The following is a 17635-nucleotide window of genomic DNA, read 5'->3' as shown; positions in this document are numbered from 1 at the left end:
GTCCGCGGAGAATTTTTGACCGTTGAGGATGGGCGGACGGGCTGTTTTTCGAGCCCTGGCGCTAGGGGTAAAAATTCGTCGTTAGATTTCCGAATTACTACTTCCGATTGATTAGTGTGCCTAACCTTGAAAAAGAACGTCACTCAATGTTATTATGCTTGTATTTACAATGTAACGTGTTCTTTAAATTCAAATCTCAACAAACGAATTTGAAACGAAGACTCCGCATTCATATGCTATGATACAACCCAAAAAATATTACAAACGGTGATATTTTGCACAACTATAGCCAAATGAGGGATAACACTCAAAATATGGCAAACCTTACCCTTTATTTATCTTAAATTTGTTGTAGACTCACTATCAGTTAAAATTTGTAAATTACAGAGAACTCTTATGAATGGTAAAATTACGCGTAAATGTGAACACAAATCAAAATAATAAAACTTCATAGAATATTAAGCCTGTTCACACATCGTCTGGAAGCATACCATAAGCGGAGGGATACACCGGAAGTTTTCTAAATTTCTTCCGGTTTAAGGATGCTTGTTTATTGTTTACATTCATTCAGTCAACCATCCACGCGAAATGACCGGCCATCGCTTCGATTCGAACCTGATTATCCTCTTTTTGGAAGTGAAGTGCTCTATCTCCAGGCATATACAACATAATGAACATTTCAAAACATTTATAGAAAAAAAGTTGACTGTTTTCTTTTCTTCTTTTTTTTTCGAAGACTTTGTTGACTTATGAAATATTTTCCTTTCAGTGAACAACCTTCTCTTTTTTAATTGTGCGTAAGCATTACAATCTTCAACGATGAAACTCAACTTCAACAACCAAAAAAACTATCGATTACCTCAATTATTATCTGAAACAATACGCTTGATCATCTGAGGTTTTTTACTTTTTATATTTTAAAAAAGATTTTTAAATGTATGTTTATAAAGTTTCATAACCAAAATTCTGTTTATGGATCTGTTTATGGTTATGGTTATGGATATCTACAGTTCAATTTATTGTACAGCAACTGATGTTTTTCAAAAATTAGTGATTTTGTAAAAACATTAATAAATAGTAATTAAATAAATGTTCTAATCAATGGTTGGCTTCTTACCTTTCTTTCTGCAACCTTTCGTTCTCTTTGTTGACTCTTTCAAGTTCTCGAGTCAGTAGATCATTCGTAAATCTCAATTCCGCATTTTCTTCCCTGAAATTTCAACGAGAAACGTTTAAATATTTTTATATTTTTAAAATACTCAACATATTTTAACAAATGAATATTTCTTCGTGAAATAATGAATTATAGAAGAATTTCTTTTATAGTCAAATAAGAAATGAGTCTTTTGGACTATTGTATTCGAAACAAAAAGCTTTGTTTTATACTTAATTCAATTATGTTTAGCTTTTAAGTACGGTTCTATAAATGCACACATAGCTTATAGATTATTTAGTATTGTGCATAAATTATTCTTAGATCTAAAAGTTAGTAAATTATACTTTTAGTTGATAAAACAGGCATTTTTATTTTGAAATTAGAATCAAAAGCAATTTGTTCGTCAATTCCAATAATAGTTTTTGTTTCAACTATGTTCTTTTTCAACTTAAATATATAAAGCAAAAATTATTCGTAGTTTTACACGATAACTAATATTAATAAGCAATATATTATTGAAAAAAAATTCTTTGGTCAATATAGGGGGTCATTTAATCTTAAAAATAATAAAAATCGTAGATATTTAAACGAAATGTAGGAGACGTAAAAAATATTTACTTGCAAGATTCTCTTTTCTATTCGTAAATGAACTTACGAAATGCTAACTTTTGTTCAACACACAGCTTGGCGCATTGTATTTCTAGTTATAAATAGCATGCCGCCAATGAGATTAGTGTAGTTACTGAGTACGATTTCACTCAATTTCCATCAGTAAGGAAGAGGCGAAATGTTCTGAGCGTCTTCTGATCTAACAATCTAAATTATTTTCGAGAAAACGAGTCTCATAAAAGAGTTTTTCTTTTAATTTATTCAACTAATTCCACGGATATAACTCAAAACGTAAAATGCATATCAATATTTCAAGCAGTGGTCGGAAGTAGTGCGCTACAAGTAGCGAAACTACTGTAGTCGCTACTTTTTTCCGTAGTTTGTAGTGTAGTGCACTACTTTTTAAATGAAGTAGTGTAGGGAGTAGTAATATAAAAAAATAAAGTATTTTGCAGCGATTACTAGCTACTACTTTTAACGTTAGTTAAAGAAAGAAACAAAGTGCAAACGCAAAATATTTTTGAATCTGATTAGTGCAAATTCTTCGCGGGCTAGTCAACGTACGCAATGAGGATGCCTCTGTAGCCGAGCGTTAATAAGATCTATGTCTGATGCTGGGAAAAATCGGTAGGGTTGTTCCTGAGAAATCAAAATTTAAATATCTGACTTTTTTAAAATTCGATTTCACAGGCACTTCAAAGTACGTTTTTGCGTCTGATTTTGTAACTTAAAATATCGTCTGTATTAATTAATAAGAATATTTCCGGTCATCCCCTCAAATCATTAAGATTGAGTGCTAGAACGTGAAGATATGATCATAAGATCAAAAGATATCCAGGGTGGTCCGTTTTTTGTTTGTCGCACTGTACTTTATTTCTTAAAGGATATAAAAAAAAGTATTGATCACTTAAATTACAAATATTTGATAATTTCCTAGAATTTCTTAAATAACTGTCGAGTAAAGCATAAAGTTTGAAAGATCAAAGAATAAATTAGTAAAAATTGATTTAGGATAAAATAACTATTTCATGTAAACATGAATTAAAACTTCTTAATATCTCCCCCTATTTAACCAAGCCAGTTTTTTTATTCAAAATCATTTTGAATATTGGTGAAAATTAAATTCGCCCGTTAAGTATGTCCTTTAAAAAAGTAGCGAAGTTGTGACTACATTTCGAAAATAGTTTGTAGTAGCTACATTAAAAAAAAAATGGTTGCAATTAACTACAATTGTAATAAATTAGTGGTAGCTGTAGTTAACAACAAAGAAAATGTAGTTTTTCAGTCCACTGCTTTCAAGTGCTTTTTTACAGGGATTTCGACAAAATTATTGAAATCATATTTTCCAAAGTGTGTTGACGCCTCCCAATTTCTTGAAGGATCAAAAATACTATGTTTTATTGCGTGACCTAATTATTGCCACTTCTGATTCGTTCGTATATCGTAATTGAAAGTTTTAAACTTTAAAGAATGCATCTAATAACGTAAAATTTTGATTATTCGATCAAAAGTTATTCAGGATGCTATGTTCTAAATTTGTACGTTGCTTATTGCGATTAGTCTTTTTAAATTTACGCTGAGCCTCAAACAAATTTAGTATCCCTCTGAAAAATAGTAAAAAACAAAAAACATTTCTTTTATAGTGAGTTGGTCTTCTCGGACTATAACAAATATAAACTTTTTAAATAGAAAGAATATCTCACCTTAATGATTCGTTGTCATTCATGTATTGTTGAAGCATAGTTTTCACCTCATCTGGTTTCATATCTGGAATAAAATTTAAAAGTTTACCCTCCAATTTATCGATTAAACTCGTTTAAAGCCGTTAGTTAATTAAAACTTGCGTCTTTTACAATGAGTTAGACGTTATTACACATTCATTGTGAAGTATAAGAGTTCATTAAAACTTTTAAAGTTCAATAAATTTCACCAGATTTTCAAACTGCAAAACTTTTTCAAATTTGATTTTAGGTAATGGTATTTTGTTATAAATCAAATTATAAATAAAAAATATTAGTATAATCATGTATTTGATAGGAAGGAAATTATCTATAGGAAAAATTGATATAATTATAATTTTAAGTAGAAATACCCATAAAAATTAAGCTGAAAAAGAAAAGGGTAATTTTTTTTAAAACTTATGTGGAAATTTAATCATATTCGCATCATTCATTATTAAATTTGATTATTATTAAAACAATTGAATGGCTCGTGAATATTTTATAATTATTAATGAGTTTATTTAGTTTAATGTTCGTAAAAATGAACATAATTTATGTGAGAGAAAATTTCAAAGCTGAATAAAATATTTGTATTTTTAGCTATTATTAGAATATTTTTTGCTTTGTGAGCCGAATAATTTACCGCTTTCACGATATATTGTAAAATCGACTTCAAATTTTGAGAACAGAATCGAATGTCAGTGGATTGTAATACTGAGACTTCTTTCACTTTATCGGTAATTCGTTCCAATGATCTCTTAAGCACGAGCCTTCAATATATTGGAGAATATTTCATACAATTTTATCAATTGAAGAATTTACCCTTGTTCGAATTTTTACTGACAGCGAAAAACTATAAGAAAAGTAAGAAATTCGATTCAATAAGTAATCTTTTGAACTGTTTAGTGGCAATTGAATATTTAAAATTTTAGTCAAGTGTATTTTCTTTTATGATCAATATGTGAAGAAATACACGATAAAAATATTCTTACAGTATGCAAAACATACTTAAGGTTTTTTGTGCGATTAAAACTCGAATAAGTAAATAAGTAGTTAAAGAAAATTCCAAAATATTTAATTAATTGAATTTTTTAAATATGTTGTAGCGAATTTATGTGTTATTTTAACTACACATTAAGAAAAAATCCTTATTTTAGCCGGAAGTTCGGGTCTCAGGAGGCCATTGAGCTACTTTTTTAATTAATAGAAACAATTTCTGGGGGTCCTTTAATAGTCGAAGTAAAAAATGTTTTTGTCTTTATTTTCAAAATTAATCTATTGATCGGATTTAATCCATTGAAATATTGACTTCATTTAATTGGCACTGTTTAGGATACAAATTTCACTGCTTATAAGCATTTTTTTATGTTATTTTTGTTTTGTTTAAATCACAAAATGTTTGGTACCAAAAACAATTTATTTAGAAAAGCATTATTTCATTCATTAAAAATGACGTATATCAGAAACAACAGTCAAACCAGATCTAACACGAATACTACCCAAGTTTTTGAAAATCAGGAATCAAATATTATTAGTTTTTACAACTTTAATATTTTTTGTTATAATCACTTCTCTTACAAAATTACTTGAAAAGAAGAATTAAGATGTCACATTGAATGAAACCATGCATTTGATTGTTCGAAAAATCGGTTGTCAAAGTTTTGCAATTTTGAAAAACAGTGTTTCTTTAAGTAATAATAATATAATACTATTAAAAAATGAAGAAAAAAAAGATTTTCAATTTTTGTGTTTTAAACTCTTTAAGCAAGTGATGAATTTTTATCATTTGTGACGAAATTAAAATTGGAATTGAACCTAGGAAAATCAGCTTAATTAAGACTTTTATTTTTAGCCTAAAAGTTTGATGAATTTTTAACGACTTTTTTTTTTCTTACCGTCCATTGACACGTTTCCTCGTATGGCTACAGCTCCTTTGTTATTTGTCAACAGTCCATTATCTAAATGGAGCTGAAACAAAGATTTTTCTTTTAATGCAAGTTCATTTTAGTAAAAAATATCATATAGAGTCTCAGCATTAAGCATTCAATGCTATTTCTTTTGAAAATATACTTTTTTAAAGTTAAGAAGTAAAATAAGGGATTCTTATTTTTATTTTGAAATTTTCCAAGACCATTTTATAGTACGGCTTTCAGAAGAACTCCAGACACCCGTCTCGCGTCGTGGCGGGTACTATGGTTACGAGGGAAGGTCACTTCGAATAGGGGGTGAGGTAAATAATGTAATGTAAATAATTTTGTCTTAATCTTAGCTTAGGTCGTCGTAAGTAAACCAATCGACACCTTCTTTCCTCCATTTCACCCCCATTAGAAATGAGCTCTCGCTTGTAACCATAGCAGCAGACAGCCCCAGACTTTCAGTCTGGAGGAATTCTCCTCAAAGCCGCACTATAGATATGTAAGATAGTGAAAAACCGAGAATTTAACAGGACCCTAGAAAATATAATAAATTGCTCAATCTAACGAGTTTTGAATTTGTTTTAAAATTTTAAGTGCTTTATTAGAATCAGAATTTCGGAAGAAAATCACAGAAATGTAATTGCTTCATAAGGTGTACTATTATTTAAATTTTTAAATATATGTATTTTAAATTTTTATTATATTTTAAATTTTTGAATGTTTAGCATAGTTCTATTTTAAAATTTACAGGAATATTCATAAAGTTGAGAGAATGGTGTGAAACAAAACCTCATCGTAAAGTTGAAAAAACCGCTGATGAATTTCAAAATTTATTTATGACAAAGTAAATTTTGTTCATTATTAGTTTAAAATGTGTGTAAAAACGGAAATCATCACGCAAGTTTTGATTGTTATTAATTTTTACCAGTGAATGTTGACAATCACAGAGTCGGTTTGGTAAATGTCTGAAATATATATTAGGTCTAGTTAAGTGCCATTGCTCCGTATATATTTGCCTGGTATGCCCTACATCAACGTTTCTGTAAGGTCAACTGCTTTATATGCATTTAACTGGTACACCGTACACTGATGTTTCACTTAAACTAACCTCAGAAGATACTAAATTATAGAATAAATGTAATAATATCAACGAATAAATTAGTATAAAATATTTCGGACATTCACCAAAGTGACTATGTGGTTTTTGACATTCACCGGCGAAAGTCGACATTCTCTTGATTTCAGTCATTCACGGTAACATATATTTTTAAATAATTATATATTTATATATTTCCATAATATAACAGCATTGGCTTCTCTCCAGAAAATAATTTTTAATAGTTGAATTATTTCTCTTTTGTTTCAAAAGAAGCTTTTCAATAATGACAGCCACAAAGCTTCGTGTCAGTTTCATTCTCACCTGTTGCCTCAAGAAGCTGTTTTCCATTCTCAGCACCCGAACTTCCCTCTTCAGGCTTATGATCAGCTGTTCTCTCGGGTCCTATAAAATACAAAACACAAATCACGTGATTTGGCATGTTGGACGGAAAATAAAAACGGATAACGCGTAGTAAATAGATAATGTATTATTGAATCGATTCTAATAAAGTTAATCTGTTTAACCTATTAAAATCGATCTCTTAGTCTCTAGATCTAAACAAATTGCTCGAATCCATAATCAATAAATCAAATTAGTTGCTTAAAATCAATTCATTCAAAACACAAATCGATTTGTGATCATTGAGAGTTTCATGCCATCGAATTAAAATATTTAGATCGTTAAGTCTAATCCATGAATTGTGTTCAAGTAGATTTGGATCTGTGTTAAAATTATGGATTCAGTACTCGGTGCTCATGTTTAGTAGTTCATGTGCAGTAATTCATGAAAGGCAACTGCATCTCACAGTTCACTGCAGAGGGGGAGGAAAAAAATTGAAATTTAATTATGAAGGAGATATTTTTTAACTTAGAAAAACAATTTCAAATTACATTTTTATTTTGGAATTTAATAAAAAAGGTTTTAGATGATAAAAGTTTTAAAATTTTGAAGCAAAAAAATATTTATAGCACTGATCTATTTTATTATTTAAAACAATTACACTTATGTATCGATTATGCATCACTTCTGTTACGGTTATACTGAAAATTCGATGAAATTTCTTTTTAACGTTGGCGACGAAGAATCGAGGAAATACCAAGCGAGTGAGCTGTCGTAAACATGAACGCTAAAACGTACATGTATATAAATTTCTGAATTTTATCCTTTTCTCGCGTGGGTTATGAAGAGTGAAAATAAACTCAGCTATAAGTCCGACAGAAATTAAAAATAATAATGTTAAGTAAACAATCTCTTCTTTATTTTGTTTTAATTTTATACTTCAATTTATGCCGATTTAATATTAATTTAGAGCTGTATTTTAGTTTTAATGCTTAACCCTTCCATTACGGCAGTTCACTTCTACTTTCGAATTTATCTAATTATTATATAACAACATATCAGACGATTCTGAAGGTATTATAAATAAAATTGTCATTTAAGATAATATTCACTTAATTGAGTATGAAGCCAAATCAGAGTAAAAAAGAGCTACTCACCATTCTGACCATTGGTTTCGTCTTGATTTTCTTTGCTCTCGATGCGTACCTCAAAGTGTTTATAGTCTCGGCGAGATTCGCTCGACTTGGGGATACACAGGCGATCTGTTCAGATATTCATTTACATATTTACACTTATTATTAGGAATTGTAAATAAATATTATACATTCAAGCTATTTCAAAGTCACTTTCTCTTTAATGATAAAGAAATTCAAATGTTTAGGAAATTCGAAGAAAAACTTCTGGAAATTATGTGGAACTGTTTTTCAAGGTGTGGCTTCAAAAATCGATTTTACATTTTGATACACTGGTGCGAATAAATAGACTACGATGGCTATTTGGAAGATGCTTGTCAAGGGTAATGTTTTCTAACTCTCATATTCATATTAAGATTTTGATTTTTAATCTACTCCCGTTCCAGACAATCCAAAAAAGCTTAAAAAAATGTGGAATTGATTATTTTATAATTTTACAACTGTTGTTGAACAGCAGACCCAATTTTGAATTAACGACTACCCATTGAACCTAATGTAGATGACTAGAGAACTTCTAGATCGAATATTGGGAGGAATTTTATCTTCGTCGAGAACTTTTTGAAGTAACTAATCCGCATTAGCGTTACATGGAGAGGAAAACCGCGAAAACCTACCACGGTCAGCCTGGCGACAAAGGGACTGTAACCCACGATCCGACTACCACTAAGGATATTTTACGTCAGCACTGGGCTCCTCTGTGCGAGCAGGGTGCGGAATTCGTACCCGGTTCACTTCATTGGGAGGCGTATTCCTTGAGACCCCGAAACCTGATTGTTATACAAAATGAAGAATAATATTTCTATAACCGCCACATACAAAATACACTATATCTGGCGTAAAGCATTAGAGGGAGAGAGAGAGAGTGAAGTGCTAGATCGAGCATCCTTAGTGAAAGTTCCAATCTCACTAAATAAATAAATAAGAAGATTTTAAAACTTTTCGATGATTGCTCAGAGTTTGTAACTGTTTCTGTACTATCAATCATTTTTGTCACTTCGTTAACAAAAAGAATCATTATCACTAAGAGATTTCTGGAAAGTTTATTTATTATTCAATTAGAGTGTAAGGTGAATACCCCAAATTAAATTAGACGATATCATTTAACACCGTGAGTAAACCGCCCTATGAAACCAAATGTGTATACATGAAATGTAAAGTAAAATCCAAGGAACTTGCCATCAAAGCCAAGCCGCTACCTCCCAGACTGTCGGCCAGTAGTTTTGTGAGTGTGCTGTCTCTGTAGGGAATGTGGCCACTTCGCTTTCGAGGATCTGCCAATGCACTGATGCAGTTGCCTTTAAAAACAATTACAAAGTAATTTATGTCACTTGATAATTGTTTGTTTCTTTCGAATAAACAAAATACATTTATGGCGTAACTACCACTACAAATATTAAATATCTATTCACTAGTATATAAGATATGATAACAATATTTAATTTTGATGTACCTAATTTGATAGATGAAGATTGGGTGTTGACGTTTTCTACTCTTAGGGGACGTGCGATGAATACGACTACCAGGATCATATTGAAATGATCACTTTGTCCTCCTCTCGCTGATGCTTCTCAGTACCATTTACATACAATGGAATCCTACACACACTCAATTGCTAATAGCAACACAGGAGAGTCCACACACACAACCGTGAACTTTATACAATTCTCACGACAAACGGTTAACCTAATACTTACTAATTACTATAAACTCGGCGAATTAATATTAGTTGAAGTGAATACAACAATTCTCCTTGCCAATAAAAAAAAATAATAATGAGCGAAAAAATATAAAATGAACAGCAGTAATCAATTAGTGGTATTCGCTCATCGAATTCTAACACATAAAAATTCTGGTGTAATGTGGCATGTCTACAAATATTAGATAAAAATTCCTTAGTATATAAAGCATGTTAACTCGATTCAATCTTGAGGTATCTTTATGATAGATACAAATTCAGACATGGTTTGATTTTTGCTGACTTTAAAACGCTCAGAACTACGCTTATTAACCTTCCTTCTTTCTATCATATATGAGACAATCTTTTCCACTTGCAGTTTTAAGTTTAATTAGATTATACAATAAAAGAAGATATTTTAAGTTTAATATTATTAGTTAAATGCATTTTAATTCCAATTTATACTTCAAAATTTAAAAAATATTTTTATTAATCAAATTCTTAGGTTGAAATGTATTTGTAATAATAAAACAGATTTTTTTACAGCTATTAAGAAATTCAGAATTACTTGGGACAACTTTCCTTTGAACTTTCCTTTATATGATAACTTAAAACTGTTTTCTTCTGATGCTGAAATATTTTCTTACTTTGCATAGTCAAAATGTTTACGTTTTAATAGGAAAAAAAGCTGAAAAGTATCCTTTTTTGAAATTACCTTCCATTAAATTGGTAAATGCCTATAATTTGGATTTATTATAATATGCAAGAACATAAATCGAATCTGAGAAATCGAATTTTTAAGAAGTCGTATATTTAAAATTCGATTTCTCAGGAACCATTCAACCGATTCAGCTCAAATGTCGTATCTTGCTATCTAAAATCACATACTTTAAAATGATGTAAGGAATTGTGTCCGTACAATTCAAAATTGTTTCGGATATTGTTGCATAAAATAATAAATATTTACTAAAATAAATTTTCTGTACGGAATTATCTTTGGATAAACAAATTTTGTAATTGTGTGCAAATTTTCTGGAATTTACTTTAAAAAAATCTCGACATATGGCGAAATACACGAAAGGTAAAATAAACATTAAGGGGTCCAAACTTTGGAGCCTGACCAAACTACTGGGACCCTATTTCCAAGATTGCGCTATTTTGGGGGTCAGTAATTAAAATCCGTCGGGAAAAAAAAAGACATGTTTATTTACAGAAAATTCGTTTTTGTGTCTTATTTCGTAACTTAAAATATCGTCTGCATTAACTAATCAGCATATTCGAGGTCACCCTCTTGAACCTTTGAGAATGAATCCCAGAACGTACAGATCCGATCATTTGATATGTTTTTTTTTCTTTTTTACGCACTGTACAGATATAAATTTATTTGTTTGTTTTGGAAGACTATCATCATGCAGATCTCAAATTTGTATGGTTTACTTTACTTTATGTTTTACTTTCATATTAATAATTACATATTCGATAACACGTTATTATTTATTAATCAGTTAAAATTTAATAACTTCATAGTAAATTTTTTTAAAAAATTGCTTGAAGGAAATAATTTTAAAAATATTTAAAAAGGCTAGGAGTCACCGTCCTCTGTTCACTTTGCTCTGTTGCTTCTCATTTATAATTGTTTTTTTCCTCTAAAAATCGATAAATAAAGGTAATTTTGTTTATGAAATATACAGTAATTATAATTTTATGTAAGCACATTTTTTAATATGGTAATCCTCATGAAAACAATCATTATCAGAATTTAAAAAATAATCATCTGAATTCGAAAAAAAAAATAATTCAAAATTAGGAACGTACCGGGGGACACTATAAGAAGCAATAAATGCGAAGAAATTTTACTTGTTAACAATATATAATAATAACATTATATCCTGATACAGTCGCTTAATTCTTAGTCTTTTTCATGCTTTTTAAAATATCGATACAAATGTTAAAAGTTATGTATGGCAACATCTAATTTCTCACTTTTTTTATTTTTTTTTAAAGTTAAGTTCATTTTTGTTTCTTGATACTTATGTCATCGAGTCAAGAGCGAGCTTTTAAAATGAAAATCTCGAGAGAGATAAATTTTTCTTCAACAAGGGATAAATAATCTTATTTATAGCAAAAAAATGGCAAAAATTCATGAACAAAAAACTTAAAATTACAATAACTTTCTAACAAATTAGAATTACGTTACGCAATTAAATATAAATGTTGTTTTTTAGACCGTCAAATTTCAACTCTGTAGCTGCTCTTCAACGGGCAGTAGTTCGGCTAACACATAGGAATACACAAAAAAGTTACGCACCAAATTTCCCCCCCTACAAGTAATACAATAATAAGTTACTAAATTCTTGAACTAATTATCGAATGTTAATTTTTTTTCATTCCATTGTACTCTCTGTACATTTTTCTGCGCGTAATTTCAAGTTTCTAAATTTCTCAGTTTTTGCAAAGCAAAACGAAATGTAAAATTTAAGTTGAACCCCTAAAACTGCGCTTATGATGATTTTTTAATATTGAGAGATCAATTTTGCCTTTGCTTAAAAGAACATGAATTAAAATTCTCTACTCACCTTACAAATTCTGACAGATTCCTCCAACATTGAAATGAGAAATACTTTTTTAAAGGAGCAGCTGGCCGTATTTATAACGGCAAAACTGACCTTTTAAAACGATGGGTCTGTTTATTCGTGAGCGGAAATGGAAACTAATTTTCTAAATATCCAATAGTAAATTAGGAAGGAAAGTTTTTCTTCTGAAGGAAATCATGTCTTTTCTCGTCTTTTATTCTGACGTCAGATATTGTCTTGAAAACATCTTAGAAACCACAGTAATAGACTTTACAGTTTACTTTTCTAAAATGTGTAGCTATTTTGACTATTTTTCCGATCGATACATGTCTTAGAAAAATACCATTGTATTTTAGTATTTCAATTCCATGGATATTTCTTTCAGTTTCTCGAATAGCTCACATATATTTTATTTTGAAAAATATTCTTTTGTGTATGACCCGCTTAGATTGTTTATAATTCCCGGAAGAAAACCGATATCTTAGTGTTTTTTTTTCCTTCGATTTTCCATTTATATATTTGTTTATTCCATTCATATGTTTGTTTTTATATCTGTGTATAAAACTTATTTTGTAGAATAGGAGAGAGATAAGCAAATTGCGAATTTTTGAGCAATATAATAAATGGTTTTGTTTTTCCAAATTATTAGATATTTCGAACTTTATTTTCTTGAGAATTTGTGACTGTTATCTTCAGCGCTATCACTCCATTTTTTTGTTGAGTCTAACTGTCGATAAAATGTGGTTGATATTCTTCTTTTTTGTTGCCTATTATTTTATAGTTGAATCAGAAAAGTGCTTCAAAGTGGACGAAGAGAAGCGAAGCACTCAAAAAAGCACTGTCAAAACTGTGGAGCCGCTGAGTGTTGAATTCGTGAATGATATTCACAAAATCCATCCTTTGCTTTACTTTGGTCATTTTAGTGTTTCTTTTTGGCAGTTATTTTAAATGTTGCAATATATTTTCTTTTTAATCAAGGGTTAGAGATTTATGAAGGGAAATCTCTTCTAAGCATCTTTAATGCTAATTCAATGCTATAAATTTAGATTTTTTTTTCCGGAGAGCGGAACTTTTTGATACTTGGCGATAACAGTAAAATAAATATAGAAAAAATTTATTTTTGATAATAAATAAAAATAGAACCTAATTTCTTTTAACACTGTAAATATCGTGTAGGCGAATTCTCGGAGGTGCGAGTGAGAACCTGAAATATATTTACCTCGAAAAACTCACCCATCTGGTTCACTTTAGTTGCGCAGAGAAATTAATCGAGAAATATATGGGCGTTCTCAAATACAAAAAATTTTTAAGGACGCTCCACTGATTTGTCTTTAAATCATGATTTATAAATCTGGTCGATTTATTATAGAGATGAGTGGGAGCTACAACGAAGCGAATCTTGAATGGTAAAATATCGAATAAATATAATAATATCAACGAATAAATGAATTTCAAATGGGGTATAAGAAATATTTCGTACACTCACCAAAGCTATAACGTAATTGTTGACATTCACCGGTGAAAGTGAGCATTTTCTTGCATTCACGGTTACGATTATATAAAAAAACGGCCCATAATTTAAGATACGATAGATTAAATGTATTAGAACTAGTTTTAAATGACAAAATTTATTGAAACTGATTCCACAAGGTTGGTTTGCTAATTTTGTTTTTTTCTCCCCTTTCTTTAATGATACGTGTATAGAAATATATGTGAACAGCTTCAATTAGAGCGTGGCTAATCCTTTTTTACAACTCAGTCGCTGAGTATGATTTTATTTCAATGCGCCGAAATATGCAAAAAAATTTACATTTTTATAATATTGAAAACCAATTTATAAGACCTCAGAAAGATTGAATTATTAGCGAAGATTCTGCTCTCTTTTAATAATTTAAATTGTCATTAGCATTTATATATTTTAAAATAGACAGCCAGAAATTTCAAATTCCTATAAAAACTTATTTTGTTTTATATTTCACGGCTGTTTTATTACAATAATCTACACAGAATAAAGTTTACGATCCTATTTCTCAGACAGTTTAGTGAAATAAATTCAATCAAAATGTGAGTTTTCATCAAATGTTTTGTTTTTTCCTCTCTAAAAATGACTTTAGTCCAATGTGAGACGAGGGCAAGCAACTAATCTGAAATAAAATTAATTCAGCTAAATTATTTACTTTGTGAGTGCTGATAATGTAGAGCATTAATTTGTCATTTTGTTGGACTGGAGTTCGGTCTCCATAAGCAGCTGGAAACCGACAAAACTACAGATGGATGAGCTCGCCTGGAAGGTAAAGGCGGCCAGTGCACAACTACATTGTCACTATTTATTCCGTTGATTAGGAAAACGTAGATCTGTTGCGGTTCTCAATGGGATTTTTCTAGGTTGCTTTTTCGAATAATTACTATCATCTTTCACTATCTTTGCTTTCCATAAAAATTACTTTTTACAGTAGTTCATTGAAATTAAAGTGTGATTATTCTCTATCTGTTGCTATTTATTTCTATCTATTATTCATTAATTAAAATTTCTGGGACCTAAATGAGATCTAAGATAAAAAATAACTATTATCTTTTGCAAAGATGAGTGGAGGCTGTTTATAGATTCATCTAAAAGAAGCCTCAAAGCTGTTCTTTTTCATCATGGGAGCCAGTATGAATCTGTACCAGTTGGACACTCAGTGTATTGAAAAGAATGCTATGAAAACCTGGCTCTCGTCCTGTACAAAATAAAATATATCGAACACAGTTGGATCATTTGCGGTGATTTTAAAGCTGTCTCCATGCTTCTTGGTCAACAAGGTGGATTTACAAAATACCCATATTTCATTTGTGAGTGGGACAGCCGTGACAAGACTCAACATTGGGTCAAAAAAAAAATGGCCGAAAAGACAAAATTTTGACCCACGCGCCAAGAATGTTATTCGAAACAGCTTAGTCGATCCGAAAAAAGTATTGCTACCTCCGCTACATGTAAAATTAGGTGTAAAGATGGCAATTGTTTCAAATACCTGTGCAAAAAGTTTCCAAGTTTATCCCAAGCTAAGTTGGAAGAAGGAATATTTGTTGGTCGAGATATCCGCAAACTCATGAAAGACAAAGAATTTGAGACTAACAAGACAACAACGGAAAAAGAAGCTTAGGTTGCTTTCAAAGATGTTGCTTTTAAAGATGCTGGGTAATTACAAGGACCCTGATTATAAGGAAATTGTAACGAAAATGCTGGACAAATTTAAAACGTTGGGTTGCTCCATGAGTGTAAAAATGCATTTCCTTCACTCACATGTGGACTTTTTCCCTGAAAATTTAGGAGTGGTCAGCGAAAAACAAGGGGAAAGGTTCCATCAAGATATCAGAGATATAGAGCGTAAATATCAAGGAAGATGGGACAAGAACATGCTCGCTGACTACTGTTGGATGATAGCTCGGTATAGACCTGAGATTAAGCATAATAGAAGATCATCAAAAATAAATTTCAGAGGAAAACGAGTATGTACTTAAATAGAAACTTTTCGCTTTTTTGTTGTTGCTTGTTTTGTTTTTAGTTTGTTTTGTTTTTTGCTTCAAACTTTCATGTACACATACACAATGTTTGCTATTCTTGGTCAATCGTCAATTTTATGTAAGTTTTTTTTAATGAAAACAAATTAAAATGGTATGTTGGTGATTTTCTTCTAGAAACTGATGTAAAAAGTTTGAGCACAAGGAACCTATTGTTTTTCTCTCGACCCGAGGTGACTTGTGCTGTCTGGTAACAGTATTTTTTATTCACTTTAACCTATAAAAAATTAGCTGATAGCTCAAAAATCAATTTTCTTTCACAAGATTAAATTTTACATAAATCAAAATGAATGAGGAGAACAGTTACCGGATAGTACATGCAAAATTATTTGAGAGAATTCCTTGCCAAATAGGATTTTAGTAAAAGCATTAATATCGATTTTACAAGAAATCCTGATGTGATTGGGGAAAATGAATGTCATTTTCGAAATCAGCGCATCAAATAACATATAAATCAACAGTAACTTCTCTTGTATTTTTCAAAAACTTCAATTTTGCGGGCTTGTGTAATTATCCATTTTAAAATATAGGAAGAAATATTCGTTGAAAGATAAATTTTAATAACGGACTTAAAACATTAAAAAAATCAAGGTTAATATGTTTGTGTGGACACGTTTTTTAAATCCATCATTTTCACTCATCATTTTTAAAAATAAAATCGCGCAACTCCGTTCAAAACTATTTTTTACAATTCTTCATACAGTCAGGGGAGGCTTCTCTGTGGGTGTCAACGTTTTGATAAACTCGTTTTCGTGTCTATATGGGCAAAATCTTGCAATTAAAATATTTACTACTTTCTAACCGAGCTAGATCATTCAAATTACAACTGAAACTTTGCGTCAGGTGGCAGAGCAAATTACTTAAACTTAACGATTAATTTTTTCCCCTATTTTATCATCCATCTAAAATTCATCCACTTTCCAACATAAACAAGATACCAAACACGAGACTAAAAGAATAATAGAATAAAATTACGGTTTTAGATTCTACATTTTCCAGAGTGTAAAATGGAGCCAATAATATTTTGTACCTTAAGCGAAAATAAAAAAAGGTTGGTTACATAATTTTTTTTTTTCAAAATTCGATCACCCCGAAAATTCTCACAACGTCTCCTGAAAACGATGCGTCTTATGATTCTTCGTCTCGTCTGATCGTGTGACAAAATAAAAGAACTTTTCCCGTTTTTTATTTCTTTCCAAAAACTTAAATTTTATTATTTAAACGCTTCACAATGGATCAAAACTAAAGATTCGGTGCTAATAGTAATATGTTAAGCTTAGGAGTATAAGTGTTTTCGCTCATTGAGTCCTGCATTATTAGACACATAGAAATAATTCTGGAAAAAAATGAGACTTTTTGAGAAGAATTGAGACATTGTCTTATGCTATAGTTTTCAACGTTGATTGCATTCGATGTTTTTTTTTAATCTTTTTTCTTTTCGAATGTAATTTTTAACGAGATATTAACGATCCTTTTTCCTTTCCATTTTCTCAGTTTATTGACTGTGGTTACTGTAACTATAGCTACCTTCATGGAATGAGAAAAGTTCTTTCATTAGTCAACGAGACACAAGTTCTTTTGTCTGCTGTTAGTTAATGCATGGGGATAGATTTTGGCTAAACACTGTCATTTATAATGTATGAGCTTATACACAAACATTGTGTAATAAGTAAATGTCATTCTTAAATATTTCAGGAAAGCATATTAATGTTAGTTTTTCATATTAAGTAAATGAAAGAAAATTTTATTCGTATATATATATATATATATATATATATATATATGTATATTTA

At 30.2% G+C, this 17635-nt stretch overlaps 1 protein-coding gene across 1 annotated transcript in view; it reads right to left on the bottom strand.

Annotated features, from left to right (window-relative positions):
• Positions 1–17635, bottom strand: part of LOC107444496 (kinesin-like protein KIF12) — an 85089-nt gene that overhangs the window by 20361 nt on the left and 47093 nt on the right. Inside the window, exons 9-14 of the mRNA XM_071181909.1 lie at positions 9210–9328; positions 7998–8102; positions 6823–6903; positions 5382–5454; positions 3469–3532; positions 1118–1210 (exon numbers count right to left, since the gene is read on the bottom strand). Coding sequence (XP_071038010.1) covers positions 1118–1210; positions 3469–3532; positions 5382–5454; positions 6823–6903; positions 7998–8102; positions 9210–9328 — 535 coding nt within the window. The remainder of the gene's footprint in view (positions 1–1117; positions 1211–3468; positions 3533–5381; positions 5455–6822; positions 6904–7997; positions 8103–9209; positions 9329–17635) is intronic.

This window comes from Parasteatoda tepidariorum, chromosome 6 (genome assembly GCF_043381705.1).
Source record: "Parasteatoda tepidariorum isolate YZ-2023 chromosome 6, CAS_Ptep_4.0, whole genome shotgun sequence".
NCBI classification, from domain to species: Eukaryota; Metazoa; Arthropoda; class Arachnida; order Araneae; family Theridiidae; genus Parasteatoda; species Parasteatoda tepidariorum.
This window is presented reverse-complemented; position numbering and strand designations above follow the sequence as displayed.